We start from the raw sequence: 15,342 nt of genomic DNA, 5'->3' as shown, positions 1-15,342 counted from the left end.
TAAATATGAGCAGGTTGCCATGCACCCAGATCACCATCGCATGACCACATTTATGGTGGTGCAAATTTTGCAACCTTTTCCGAGCTGTTACATTTCCAAATTGTTGTTAAACAGTTGTAAGTCAAGAACTACCTGTAATGTCCCTTAAACTCTCCCTGACAACATTTAAATTGACTATGTCTAATTTTGCTCAGTGCTAATTGTGTATCTTAAGTGCTGGTGGTTGTATTACGACTGGCTGATATTGAAGTTCAAAGAACTGCTCACTGAAAAGAGACTTTCCATAAATAAGAGTCTGCTTTGGTTGCTTCATAATACGTAAACAAATGTATGCGAAAATCTCATCCATGGTATGTCTCTTAAATAGCTGCTTGGTCGACTAAAAGGAAACTTGGAAGAAGAGAATCATCATCTCCTCAGTCAAATCCAGCTATTAAGTCATCAGAATCAAATGTTGCTGGAGCAGAACATGGAGAATAAAGAACAATACCATGAGGAACAAAAGCAATATATGTAAGAGAAGGGATCCCTTTGCATACTGATCTTGGCCTATGAGATTAATATTGAGGGGATGAGGGAGCAGGAAGACATTTTAATCTTTTTCAAAGAAATAATTGAGGACAGCCAAAAAGCAATTCATGAAATTTCTCTGCAACTGCAGAATGCGTTTGCTAAACCTAAGCATACAGTTCATTGTGTGCGTTTTAGTCTGATGGTTGGGTATGGAAATGGCTACAAGTCATTGGACTTGTTAAATGAAAAAAAAATGGAAGGTTTATCCCTAATCGCTATTGTTGACAGCACCAATAATGCATGAAGTGTTGTCCTGTATTTCTGCTAGGCTCCAGTCATATAATGGTGTATCATACTCTTTGTCTCAACAAGCAATGATACCGCCTTCTTTGTGATTGCTTGCTAGGTGGGTGAGTGGGAGAGAGAGGGAGGGAGAGACAGACAGACAGAAGCAATCGTATTTTGGGGGCAATATTTAATGTAAACATATCTATATTTAAGTATGTTTAAATTATAAATTAAGTTAAATACAGCCTGAGAAGGATTTTTCATCTTGCTATCAGGGATATTGACCTTTTTTGCCTGGAAAAATATGATAGGTCAATTTTAGCATTGTATTGCTTTCCTCAGCAACGTGAATTTTCTCTTCATTGTTATGTTTGTAACAGTGATAAATTAAATGCCTTAAGGAGACACAAAGAAAAATTGGAAGAGAAAATAATGGATCAGTACAGATTTTATGATCCAACTCCAAAAAAGTAAGTTTTATATAGGAAAACATCTCTTATTATCATATCCAAATCAATTTATAAGATACAAACTGTACTTTACACTTTGACTTACTAAGTTGACATGAATAAACCATGTGCTTTTTCTGTAAGTAAAAAAAAAAGAAGTCTTCACTTAGCTATAGGCTTCTGTTTCAGAATCAGATTAAATCAGTACTGCAACTTATACCTCAAATTAAGGTATGATTTCTAAAACCCCAATTTTGGATGTAGCACAATTGCATGTATAAGAATGGTTTCCAATTAGAATTAAATCCTACATTGGATTTATTTTTTAAATACAGAATTAATTTAGACATCAAAGCATGCTCACACAAATTAGTTAGCCATTCTCTTAAGAGGAGATTAAAAATATTTTCCAGTAAAATACAAATAAAAACCTTCCAACGATTAACATAGTCAGTATTAATTCCGTATATTTGGAAGGAATATATGGTTTAGTGCAATTTAAAGGAAAAATATTTGTGGCCTATGGTTGAAATGAGGGTCCTTGGTGATCTCTGAGCTTGGTGGTTTTCTTGCAAATGTTTTATTACCCAACATCACTGATGATGTTACCTAATTTGGGTAATGAAACATCTGCAAGAAAACCACCAAGCTCAGAGAGCATTAAGGATCCCTCATTAGTGCAAGTTAATAAGAATCTAAGGTTGCAGGGACATTGCAGCTTTCCAAATTTGTTCTATTCTACAATAAAACATTTTCTGCTACTATTAGGTTTTACAACTTTGCCAACATACACATGCACACACAAAAGATTCAATCTGTTTGTTACATTTCCAACAATCTTTTGACAAATATTTGTTTTAGCAGTCAAGACTAGCATGATATACTAATAATAAAACAGTGGAAAGTTCAATGGAAGAAAAATATTAAATTTACTTCAAATGCTTACTAGAATCAGAGGCTACTCAATTCAATAGAATCCTGGAATAATCAGCTAAAGGGGAAAAATATAAGCTGTAATTAAACTTTGGAATTTGCTACCACAAAATGTGGTGCTGCCTACCAACTTGGCTGCTTCAAAAAAAGATTGGACCAATTCAGAGAAGACATAGGAATCAGTGTCTATTGCCTTAATGGCAATGTGAGTGCCTTTGACTGCCATCTGCTGAAGGACTAGTGGGCTGCCTTGTGCAGTTAGGTGACCACTGTGGGAACAGACTGCTGGACTAGATGGATCAAGGGTCCAATGCAGCAGGGTACTGCTTATATTCGTACTATCCTTAGAGCTAGTAAAATGTTTCTTAACTTGTAAGTAGGTTGGATTATAAGGATTTCTAGTTTTCTATCAAAAAGATTTTAAATAGATCTTTTATATGGCAACCCCATTCATTTTTATGGCTATAATAAAAAGCCCTTTGTAAGCAACAGAATTCAGAAATATTCTATTTATATCACTTGTTTTAAGTCATAAATTTTACTGATTTTCTTGCTGTAGAGCAGTGGTCCCCAACCTCTTCGGCTCTGTGGATTGGTAGTGGGAGAAGGGAACAGGATGGTTTTGCACTCGCCTGCTGCTTGTGCAAATGGAGTTTCACGCGCTTATCTGCCACTTGTATGGCCCGGTTCCCAACAGGCCAGGGTTTGGGGACTCCTGTTGTAGAGAATGAGAAATTAAGTGAAGTAAATATTGTTTAATATGTAAGAGAAAAAAATATATAGCTGTCTGTTAAAAATTTCCAATAACAGGAAAAACCACTGGATAGGAGCTAAAGCCTTGGTTAAATTCATAAAGCCAAAGAAAGAGCCAACAAGAGAACGAGTGAAATCTTCAGCAGATAGTTCTCCATCTCAGTTAGAAAGCATGGAGACAGCAGGTTCCCAATCTCCATTACAGCTGCCCAAGCAACAGAAGAGTCTGGAAACTACCTCCAAAGAGTTCAGCTTTGTGGAAGATAAAGAGCATAAGACGGGAACCATGGTCAAAGGTAGGTGTTGCATTTCATTGGAGAGTGAATTAGTTCTGTAGCAGTTAGCTTTTGCTGACAATTTTTGTTAATTAAGAGCATGTTCAGTTTGTAAACCAATTAATAATCACTTCTGTTTGGCACTGATACTCTTTAGACCGCTTAACAAAATTAGGTATCTAGTTGAAAAAGCTAGCCAAATAGTCCACCTTATATAGAGAGAACAGTGGCATATTCTGTTTTCAGAAAGATGGTCAGATTTTGTCTATTTTGTAGAAGAAATTTGAGGAAGTGGGCATTTCATGCTGGAAGTATAGACTTATGGATGGAAACTAGTCAAGGAAAGAAGCAACTTAGAACTAAGGAGAAATTTCCTGACAGTGAGAACAATTAATCAGTGGAATGACTTGCCTCCAGAAGTTGTGGATGCTCCAACACTGGAAGTTTTAAGAAAAGATTGAACAACCATTTGTCTGAAATGATATAGGGTTTCTGCTTGAGCAGGGGGTTGGACTAGAAGACCTCCAAAGTCCCTTCCAACTCTGTTATTCTGTTATGGTGTTTTACCTTTCCCATCATCTATTTTTAAATATGGATTATAAATATGGATTAGGGCAGAGTTGTTGACACCAATTTTGTGCATCTATTGGTATGGGGTTCCTTGTCAGCTTCAGGTCCAAGCTTGCCACTTTGAAATTAATTCTGAAAATTAAGCAGGCGTTTCTTTCACATGGACAAAGATCTTTGGTCTTTTGCAATGCAGGCTTATTTTTTTTATACTTCAGTACAAAGTGCATTATAATTCTCAGCAACAAACAGGGCTTTTATTCTGGTGACTTTGGTCTTTAGAGCCCTTGGTATCCTGAAAATTTATTTTTATTATGGCATCATAGATTTACCAAGTTGTTTTTGTTGCCATTTTGTTGTTTTGTGTATTATTTTTGCATTCTTTTAAGATTGTAGTGCTGTTCTTAGACTTGTATTTTAATTTTCTGTTTATTCCATCAGTCATGTGGAGCTCTTATAACTAAACTATAACTGAACTATTGCACTATTGTTATTTGCCATAATATACATGCTAATTCTACATGTTTATCAAGTGTTTGTTGCTTTACATTACCTATATAGTATAGGTGCATTCTGTTAATAAGTTAAGTTTCTAATTACATTGATGAGTGTTTTTTGTATTATGGGACTTTTCCACAAAGCAGAAGCATTCTCCAGAGTTTGTTTGTAACCTGCATAATTTTTCTGCATTGAAAAGTGTAGTCTGACTTGGTGACAGCAGAGGGAGCAAAGAGAAAGGAAGCAACAATACAGATTCTAATATGAAAAATGTGAAGGATCCTTAATAATATATGATAATTGTTTTTTGTTACATAATATGTCTCGGTAAAGAATTGAGTAGACTTTGTTGATAATGATGGATAATAATTGCTTCAATTAAAAACATTTCTGAAATAGACCTATCTCTAATTCTTACATTATCTTAAGCCCCACAAAACCAGTAAATTATGTTGATTATCCTGCCCTTGATCTATAATGATACTGTACAGGTAGTCCTTGACTTATGACCACAATTGGGACCAGAATCTCAGTCATTGAGTGAAGCAGCCACTAAGTGAGATGCCCTTGTGACCACTTCATTCAACAAACTGCAATCCTGACTCTCCCAGTTGCAGTCGTTAAGCAGACCGAGCGAAACTGCCTGTGAAAAGAGGGCAGGCAGCTTCCCTTCATGCTCAAAAGGAAACTCCTGTGCTGAGTTGGAGAAACAAAGCTAAGATCTTTGGGATGCAAGCTTTGTTTCTCCATCCCAGTTCAGGAGTTCTCCTCCCTTCCTTGTGCAGAAGAGAACTCTGACACTGGGCTACAGAAACAAAACAGGAATCTTCAGATCTTCACTTTCCTACCCAGTGCAGAAGTTCCCCTCCCCTTCCTTCCAGTGTGCGGAAGGGAACTTTTGCACCAAGCTGAGGAAACAAAGCTTGGATCCTAAAGATCCAAGCTTCATTTCTCCAGCCCGGAAAGGATTTTCCACACTCTGTGCAGCCCATTCTTTGTGGGGTGCTTCAGGGCATAGTATTCTCTCCCTTCCTATTTAATATCTACATGAAACTGCTGGGTGACATCATCTGATGGTTCAGAGTGAGGTGTCCTCGGTATGCTGATGATATCCAGCTTTATATCTCCACCCCAGGTCACCTGAGTGATGCCATGGAGACTATGAAGCCCTGGATGAGCAAAATAGGCTTCACCTCATCCCAAGCAAAACCAAGTGTCTCTTGGATCTCTGGTTTCAGGGACCTTTCATGGGTTCTGGATGGGATGGCAAATTCCCAGACAGACCCAGTGTGCAAACTGGGTGTCATCCTGGACTTATGGCTCTTACTCAAAGGGCAGGTAGAAACCATGAATAGGAGGGCCTTTGCACAGCTTCATGTTATGTGCCAGCTGAACCTGTTTCTGGACTGGGGAGGGGACTGCTCATGGTCACTCATGTCCTTCTAACCTCTAAATTGGATTACTGCAAGTGGCTTTATGTGGGGCTGCCCTTAAAGGGTTTTCAGAAGCTTCAGCTGATGCATGGGCATCATCCCCAGGAACCATCAGCTAGGAGTGTTGGCTGGTGAGACCTAGAAGGAGAGCCTTTTCTGCCATGGCAGCTGCTTTTTGGAACATCATTCCCTCCCCTCTGAGATTAGATTGGTCCTGTCCTTAGTGGCCTTTTGTAAAGCCTTGAAAACGTAACTTTGTGTTTGAGCCTGGGGTCCTGACCATGGGCTCGAGTTGGTCTCCTGGTTATATGGATGATGCCCAGTTGCTATGTGGTTTTATTTTTGTTTTATATTATGTATTTTGTGATTTTAATAAACCCAAGTAAATAAATATGTTTATCTCATATAGAAATTATAATGTATATTTAATCATAAATATTAGGGCAGCCTTTCCTAACAGTGTTGTATTTTGAAAGAACCCTTGAAATACTTTTCAGGCCTCAGGGATCCTCTGCATAAAAATTAATGTATGTACAGCTAGATTGCCTAATGTGTGCAACATTCAGAAAATGATGTGGGGGATTTTTTTCAGTCACAATCTATTGTAGAACTGCACTGTTCTAACGGCTGCTGCTGTAGATAGTTATCTATTTTATGTAAACTTTATCTGATTAGTAATAGCTGTAGAAATGCTTAGTCCTTGTTCATGGTAACAGTTTTCTTGGATGTTTGAAATTACGTTTTAGTTATTTCTGTTACTTTTTTTTCTCTTTTCTGGGGTCTCTGGGTGATAACACTTAGCAGCTCAACGTAAAAAGATTGGCTTTTTGAGAACCACAAGCAAGCCCAAGGAAAAGTCTCCTAAGTCTCCATCGAATAACTCATCTCTCTCTAATCGTCTCCGGTTCTGGTCATCTTCTGACATCCCATCCTCTCCTAATGAATCATTTTCCTTCTCAGAAATAAAAGATTTCTAACCTCTCCTCTTATCATTTATTCCCAATGCATTTCCAGTGTTTTATTTTTAAATAAATGAAATCTATAGCCCTTCTATACACAGTCATAGATGCTCAGCATATAACTGAGACAGAATAAATCCAAGATTAAACCAAGTCAACATGGACAACATTTTCCCATCAGTAAAATGAAGGACCTTATTGCACAGTGTGGAACATTTCTTCAGTGCCATACACTTTAATGGGGCATGTGATACTGTGCCTATACTTTTGCAAGTACTATTGGTGATGGTGCACATACTGAGTAAGTGAACTTGTTGTGTGCTACACTAATGCTTTGCAGATTTGCCCATGTGCCTCATGTCCTGTCCAGATGTTAAAATAGATTTTTGTTGCTGTGTCACTGGCAATGCATCCTTTAATAATATTCTATTCTGTGTTAAAAAAAATAACTCCTAACATATTTTGCAATTTCTCTTATCTATTGTGCTGCTTGTCTGTGGCCTAATATTATTGCAGTGTAAACATGAAAATACAGAGACATCTGCCATTGATGAAAATAGTTTGATAATCTATGTCTTGCTTTTTTTTTAAAGCTAAGCCAACAGTATCTTCAAAACACGCATTAAAGTTGATTTTTGTTCTGATTAGCAAACACTGTTGCAGTTTGATAGTAAACAGCCACAGCTGCAGCTGTGCTTAGCCAGTTAACATTAAATTGCATAGCAGTGCATCAAAATAAACACTATATTCAACAGATGCTTATATAATTGAAACTACATGAAATATATTTGTTCTCTGTTGCTTCAGCTATGGTGTGCTTTATTAATTTAGTATGCTACTTTAATAGCATGGAATGGTTTGTGCCTTTTCTTTGCCTTTTTCTGTTGTTTTAGTTGACTTCAAAACTTTATGCTGTTAGACCAATTTTGCGATGAATATAATTTTAGATAAATGGCTCAGTCTCCTTATACCTTTCTCAGACTTAAAAAATGTAAATAACTCAGGTTTTACTCTTTTACTTCTTGAGTTGTCTGTACCACTTCTACTTTCATGGAGATCAACCTTGGCCACTTGAAGATGTGTGAAGATTTTCCATGATGGCCGGAGAATTCTGGGGCTTAAAGTCCACACATCTTCAAGTGGATGAGGTTGAGAAACATTGCTCTTGAAATAATTGAAATGTGAATGCCTTCTAATCAGAATTCATTCTTTAAAAAATAAAATAGGATAATTTTTCCAGAAAAGAAGGTATTTTGTTCTCCCCCATATTACTGAGTGAATCTTGCTTCATTACTACAGCAAATATATTTAGTGGAGTGGAATGGATTACAGCATTAAAACATGTCAGCAACACAAATCCCTAAAGGATATGATATGTTGCAAACATTGAATAGAAATATCGAACAGAGACTCAGAATCCAATCCTATTCAACTTTCTTTCTTTCTTTTGCAATAAATTCCACTTAATTTGGTACAATTTACTTCAAAACAAATCTGCTTAGGTTTTTAGCCTTGAAATTTCAATTATTCCTTCCCTCCCTAAATCATATGATACATAATATAGCTCCTTCTGTTCCATAATGTGTGTAAAGTGCTATTCATTCCTCTGTCACTCATTCTTGCTGACCTTAAATTAGATTAGAAAACTGGATAGAAATAGATAATACCTGATCATAAATGAAAAGATTGTAAAATCAGCAGAATTTGATGGCATTGTTTTTCTCTGAGTATGCATTTCTAAGGTGATGAGTACTTATTCTTCTCTCTCACTTCTTTGAATGTTTCAATGTTTTCCCATTTGACATTAGGGGATTCAAATCTGAAGAGAGTTTCACACTGTGGAGACAGCAATGACTACATTGAAAATACAAGAGATCCTGCTATTAAGCAGTGCTATGTGGACTCAAGTTCCAGAACTTTCTCTGTTCCAACTCCCTATTCAACTTTTACTTCCATCTCTAGACAACCAAACAGACAAAAAGGTAGGTATGGGGATTCTATTTCAGTAAGATATTTACTACTGCATATTTTAACCGCAGCAAGATTGGCATATGCCCAAAAATGGAAAGGAAAGGAAACCCCCACTGAGGAAGAAATAATAAATAAAATTTTATCCTGCGCCGAAATGGACAGGTTAACCCTAGAGATTAAAAATAAAACTGAAACAGAGTATTATGAAATTTGGAAAAAATTGTACGATTGGTTAGAGATAAGGAGGATCACTGAGATGATTATCGATTGACTAGTTGATATTATAAGGACTTTTTATTAGTACCTATATTAGGACACAACTGAATGATATGTAAATACAATGTTGACAATTGAAAAATGGTTTATCAAAAAATTTACAGATGTTATACGCACAGTCTGTTATTCCTGTTATAGAATGTATTTTAAGTTTCTGTCTTTCTTTCTGTAACATAAGGTAATACTAATAGCACTGTTGAAGCCAGGGAAGTTGAATCATGTCCACTTTTGTTTTTAAAATGTACATTTAATAAAATTTGTATAAAAAAGATATTATTTTTCCTGAGAAATAACATTCAGAAGAAAGAAAATTTAAAAAAAAAATTTAAAATTTAAAACAGTTACATAGCTACCCAACTTAAAAAAAACTCACAGTGGTTTGCAGCCAATTGCAATAGCAATAAGACTTATATACTGCTTCATAGTGCTTTACAGCCCTCTCTAAGCGGTTTACAGAGTCAGCTTATTGCTCCCAACAATCTGGGTCCTCATTTTACCAACCCCAGAGGGATGGAAGGCTGAGTCAATCTTGAGCCGGTGAGACTTTAACTGCCAAACTGCTGGCAGCTAGAAGTCAGCAGAAGTAGTATAAAACAATATAAAGGAAAAAGCTGACATCATAGTCACACTTCTCTGATGTACGGACGTTCTTGTCCTACCCTGACTTTGCCCTATCCCAACACTTGGCCAAAGAGCCAGGTTTTAAGTGCTGCCTGGAAGAATGAAAGTGGGGGAGATCTGTCCCATAGGACAGGGGCTGCAATGGAAGAGGCATGCTTCTGAAGATCCACGGATGGTAATGTTTAAGGGAAGGGAATCTACCTACTTTATCTGCTTTGGTGAGACAGACAGACGTCCTTGAAGGCAGGTGATCCTGCAGATAATGACTGTCATTATACTAGCCAACTGAATATATCACATACCAAAGCCCAAACATCACTTTAAAAAAATGTTTATATCTTTCAGGCCATAATTCAGATGGTGACCTGTATGATAATTCCTCTGCAGCAGAGCTTTCCAATAAGCAGCACAGTAAGTTAAGACTGGTTTCTTTCTCTTTGCCTTTGATTATGATCCTGGTGTTGGATGGGAGTGATCCTCAAATATTCAGGGTTATTTTCACAGAAAATGGCTACAATAGAGTGAATGAAATCGAAAAGTCCTATTTTAAAGAGAAGTTTTATCCCCAGTTCTTGGGCTTCAAAATAACATAACTTCAGAAAAAATATAGATTCCTTTGCTGCTACCAAAGATGTTTCTCGGAAGATAAGCAATTGTTTTATACTGAGTCCCTCTACCCTTTGCTGTCAATGCTGACAGGTTGCAGTTTTCACATAGGGATTTTGTTGCTCCCCAACTTCGAAAGATTTGCCTGCAAAGCATTTGCTCTACTGTTGATCCATGTTCTTCAGTAAGTTGATTTTAGAGGGTGATTATTCCAGTGAAGAAACATCGCTGCCTTTGATGCAGCCTGGAAGCTGAGATTCCTCTCCATCTCTGATTTCTGTTCTTTCTTCTTGTGTGTGTGTCTGTGTGTTTAATTTCCTGCAGTGTCTGGATCAGATAGCTTAGAGAACAGTGAAAATGCATCCACTAACAGCTCCCCTTTAAACCTGAAAGGTATGATATTTTCACTATAATATTCATTTACTACTGTCCCTTAATTATTAGACAGGAATATGCATCAATTAAATCTTTATCTTTGGGACAAGGCTTGCATTTTTTGTATATATGACTTAGGGTGCCCCAGCCCTTTTATAAGGATGTGTCAAATATTTTTTAATAGAATAAATGAAGCTGATTTTGATATCTTTGAATTTCTTGATACAGGATCTTATGACTATATTCGTGACAGATCAGAAAGCTTTAGCAGTGAAGACATGATGATAATGAAAAATATGCCTGGCACATCTAGAGATGGTCTATTTTGTTCCACCTCTTCTGCAGTTGTGGCTTCAAACACTAAACAAAGTTCCTCATTTAATAAGAATGGAACATTATTATATGATATGTCTCAGAAAAGCAATCATATACAGAAGCAATCTCTTAAGCACCGATCTGCCTCTCCGGGTAATGAGATGGTAACCTTAGAAGAATTCCTTGAAGAAAGCAACAGATTATCTGCAAAGAAAGTAAGTAAATTATGTAGAAAATACATTGTTCTCTGTATGGGAATAGAAGATCATCGAAGGGAGATGCTAAATTGCATATTCTGGGACCCTGCTTGTTAGTGGAACTTGCAGGTTTATCCAGCAGTCAGACCTAGTTATCCCACAGCCTGAATAAACCTTTGTGTTCCACTAACAAGACTCACTTTCTGTGTGTGTGTGTGTGTGTGTGTGTGTGTGTGTGTGTGTGTGTGTGTGTTTCATAGGTTCTGTTGATAAAAATTCATGGACATTATTATTAATTGGAATGATAAATTAGAAAGCAGAATGGAGATAAAAGTGAAGTTCTGACCTTTATTGTATTTAGTGCAAAAAAGCCTCAATTTGAATGGCGATTATGTAAAAAAGTAATGTAAAGTTGTAGTTTTCTAATGTGTATAATAAAGGTTCTGTATCTGCGAGTGTCTGTCATTGATAATCAGATGGAGGTTTATTTCTGCGTTGTCCTTGTATATTGGAAAGTTGGCTGTCTAGTAATGCCCTGTTTCACTAGAATCTACTGAAAATCACTACAGCTCTAAAATATCCATTTGGCCTGGATTTTATACCAGATTGTTTTTGACTACACAAGCCTTTTGTTAAAAACATTTTATATTGTCCTCTTTTCTGCTTGAAAATTATTCTACTCAAGACCATAAAAATGTTTTTGGATTGTGTCTGTGTGTCTGCTTGCAAATAAACAGTTATGGATACTTAATGCATAAGTGCAGCTAGTTGCAAGTAACTTAGTTTGGTCTGACCCTCTATTAAAACTGGTTTGTATTTCAGATTATAGATAATCTATTATGAAGAATAAGTACTTTTGTGATAGATAGATAGATAGATAGATAGATAGATAGATAGATAGATAGATAGATAGATAGATAGATAGATAGATAGATATTCATTAAATTACTGATTAACTTACTGCCCAGAGCCTGTCTGTGAGAGAGATGGGTATTTAAGAAGTTTAATATATAAATAAATAAAAATTTATTTCAATCTTCTTTTTAGGATGCATCCAGTAAAGATGATTTGCTGAGTGACTATTTCAGAAAAGCCAGTGAGCTTCCATGCCCTGGAGGTCACTTTCCACAGTCACACCGGAAGGAGCCAAGCAAGACACCCACCAGTTACATCACTCCAACTATAAAGATGCCTGGCACTGCTGAAGATGGAAGACCAGCTAAATCAGGCCACTACATAAAACCAAATCCTGGGCCATCAGAACCTGTGGCAAACTCCAACATGCTTACCCATGGACCTCGAAGTCAGGCCAGTCGAGCATCAAAGCCAACCTCTCAACAGAATAACAACATGGGCAGGCAGAGTGCTTCACTGAACCGGGCCTATAGCTTGGCTTCAGCAGATCTTCTGAGAGCCACTGGTCCTGATGTGTACAGACGGTATGACAGTCTTCCAAAGCCTGTGGCTGCAGATAGCCAGATAGGCAAGGACTCAGACAGCCAGACTTCCCAGCTGCCTTTAACTTCTACTTCTCAGAGCTTTCTGAGAGAAAGATCACAGCCTACAAAGATAATGGGTTCTTTGCAAAGTGTGGATTCTCGCTGTCGACAGCTTGATGTTAGGCGCCTGTCTCTTGCCCCTCCGAAAGATGACAAGTCACTCTTGTTCCCTCCATTTTCTTATTCTTCCAACACTTATAAGGATGATCTTTCCTCTCATCCACAGGAATGGGCAAAAGTAGATTTAGAGCAACACTGTTCTCCACAATATGCATCTAAAACCAAATCCAAATCATTATTGCAAAGTGGGGAGGTCTCCACTGGGACTCCTGTCAGAATTGTTCCTAACAGTACGGAAGGCAACAATCTTCAGGGTTCAACTGACATTCACGTTGCCAAATGCCCAAATCCATCACCAGAAAATAAAATTTTGGCAGAGGGCATTGAGGAAACAAACAGAGGGCTTGGTTCCAAGAACCCTCCTTCATCAACAGATCCCCCTAGTGATCAGCAAACTGTTTGGTATGAATATGGCTGTGTGTGACTCCACAGTTCCACTTTGCCAAGGATTGTATAAGATGTGTTTCACTACTGAAAATTGGGTGACACTGGGAGATTTGCTAAATACTGTTGTCTTAATTATCTTCTGGATGCTTTACACCTCAATAGAAACATGTATTGGCATACTTGAGGTTCAAAACTGTAACAGTTCCGATGTCTAAAAGAGATTCAACCATCTCTTCTTCCTTCTCTTCTTCAATTCAGGGTCATATTTCTCAGAGTCTGGAGTGCTTAACATTTGGTCCTCTTGTGCCTTTTGCAGGCCTTTTTCTTTTACTATTTGGGAAATTTTATCTATGTGTTTGTCTACTGAGCTCAAATCTTAGTTTATGCACAATTGCCTGTTATTTTTAAATCTTTTTACGATTCTAAAACATTCTTTTGGATGTTAAAAGCAGCATAATGTAAATAACTACACTGGTAGTTATTACCATTTAGAGACTTTTTAAAATATCCTTGCTTCTTTGCTGCACTTAACACTAATGTGCAGTACAGATGCTGCCATTTTATATGTGTGTAATATTTTTTTATTGAAAACACTGGAAATAATGCACCCTTATTGAGGGGCATGGTCTCCTTTAAATGACAACTGTTCATGCACTGGACTGATCTGTTTACCATTCCATGCATTCAATCGCTTAATGGCCCCATTGGTTGCCTAGAGAACCTCCTCTGCAGCCAGTCTGCCCTCCTAATGTGTACAGTTCTTTTGTCTAAAATATACATAGGAGCTCTTTTAAAATGATGTCCATGGATATTGGAATGCTGAAACTGACAAGCTATCTCAATAAACAATTGCAAGTTCAGGCCTTGTTCTAATTCGGTTAGCCTGAGCTGTATAGAAACGAGGTTCCATTTATATACATATTTTTATGAAATCATATTTATATCCAGATTAAATATTTTATTGTATGGATTTCATTGACTCCTTGTGCATATCTCCTGTTCTACTGTTTGGTTATAAAGAGATCCTTTCTAACTGGAAATAATGCACCCAGATTGACATAATCATAAAACTTTTCTGGATGTGTGATTTATGATAGAAAAAACTGAATCTGTAACAGATCTCACACAACCAGTGATTAGAGTGTATCATAGTTTGTAGCAGTCACATTGTGAGAAGAGCAAATTTGTAATAAAGACTTTTTAAAATACAAATATCTGTCAAAAATGTCACTTTCTCCCAGAAAAAGCATTGTTCCAAAATGTAGGCTGTCACAATGCACACCCTTTGTAGCAAAGCTGCAATATGTGTGAGTGTGCAGGGGTGGTACCACCTTCTTGTAACTTCAGAGTATGATTCTCCATCTTAATATTTATAGAAGTGCAGCAAAATCTTCTAAATGCATTTCATAAATATCTAACATTGTACACATTTTTCCAACATAGACAAAGACAATGTTTGCTTGGTTAATTCTGAAATCAGTTATAATCTCAACATGTGGAAGCAGCCATGTTGGGGAAGACAAGATGTAACTTGTTTGTATCAAATATTTCTTGACAGATTCTTAATGCAAGCTTACTGTAAGAATTCTCTTTGAGGTGATGGATGGTCAAGAGAAAAACCTGAGTTATATTTAATAGAATGAATGCAATACCATGTATTTTGGTGGAGATTATCTATCCATCTTATATGGAAATGGTTTTGTGAATGCATGATAAATCTTGATACAATCCTTAACAGAGTTGGGCCCACTACCTCCCATGAGCACCTCTCTAAATCCTTCACTTAAAACATTACTATACCTTTCACAACACTATTAGGAAGAAATACAGCAGTAATGCTGCCACCAGCCACTTCCCTGGAGACATTTCTCACTGTTTTGGTTTACTCTGGACGTTGCAAGCAGCAATTTTCCTTTCATCAGTAACTTGCCCATAGAAGAAAAATGTGATTAGCATCAGGAATTCAAGTATTTATTATGTATATCAAGATTAAAGAAGTACAAGAAAGTTAAAAAGGCACATAAATAACAAAAAGACATGAACAATAAATATAGGAAAAGGTTGAGATTCTAATACAGAAGATTCTAATACAGAAAAAAGCCAATGCATTCCTAGATTGCATCAATCAAAGACTATTGCCAAGAGAAGTAACTGTTCATTTACTGCATATGTACTTTGTATGGTTATGTATAGCCAGCAATGGACACCACATTTTAGAAAGGGCATTATTAAATTAGAATGTGACTAGAGGGGGCAACCAAGATAATAAGGTACCTGGAAGGAAAATTATACCAAGAACAGTTAGAG

At 36.9% G+C, this 15,342-nt stretch overlaps 1 protein-coding gene across 4 annotated transcripts in view; it reads left to right on the top strand.

Annotated features, from left to right (window-relative positions):
• The window catches only part of CCDC88C (coiled-coil domain containing 88C), a 99,322-nt gene extending 85,075 nt beyond the window's left edge, over window positions 1-14,247 (top strand). For 2 of the 4 annotated variants that reach the window (XM_039346948.1, XM_039346950.1), the window contains 8 exons: window positions 368-513; window positions 1,182-1,271; window positions 2,994-3,232; window positions 8,477-8,650; window positions 9,882-9,947; window positions 10,467-10,535; window positions 10,746-11,047; window positions 12,077-14,247. In XM_039346948.1, the coding sequence (XP_039202882.1) occupies window positions 368-513; window positions 1,182-1,271; window positions 2,994-3,232; window positions 8,477-8,650; window positions 9,882-9,947; window positions 10,467-10,535; window positions 10,746-11,047; window positions 12,077-13,072 (2,082 nt within the window). In that variant the 3' untranslated portion in view covers window positions 13,073-14,247. Of the gene's footprint in view, window positions 1-367; window positions 514-1,181; window positions 1,272-2,993; window positions 3,233-6,510; window positions 6,959-8,476; window positions 8,651-9,881; window positions 9,948-10,466; window positions 10,536-10,745; window positions 11,048-12,076 lie in introns of those variants that run through there. The other 2 variants (XM_039346952.1, XM_039346951.1) reach the window with 2 other exon arrangements.
• The last annotated feature ends 1,095 nt before the right edge of the window (window positions 14,248-15,342 follow it).

This window comes from Crotalus tigris, unplaced genomic scaffold (genome assembly GCF_016545835.1).
Source record: "Crotalus tigris isolate CLP2741 ecotype Arizona unplaced genomic scaffold, ASM1654583v1 scf7180000018040.1558517, whole genome shotgun sequence".
Taxonomy (NCBI): domain Eukaryota; kingdom Metazoa; phylum Chordata; class Lepidosauria; order Squamata; family Viperidae; genus Crotalus; species Crotalus tigris.
The sequence above is the reverse complement of the archived record's forward strand: the minus strand, read 5'-3'. Positions and strand labels throughout refer to the sequence as shown.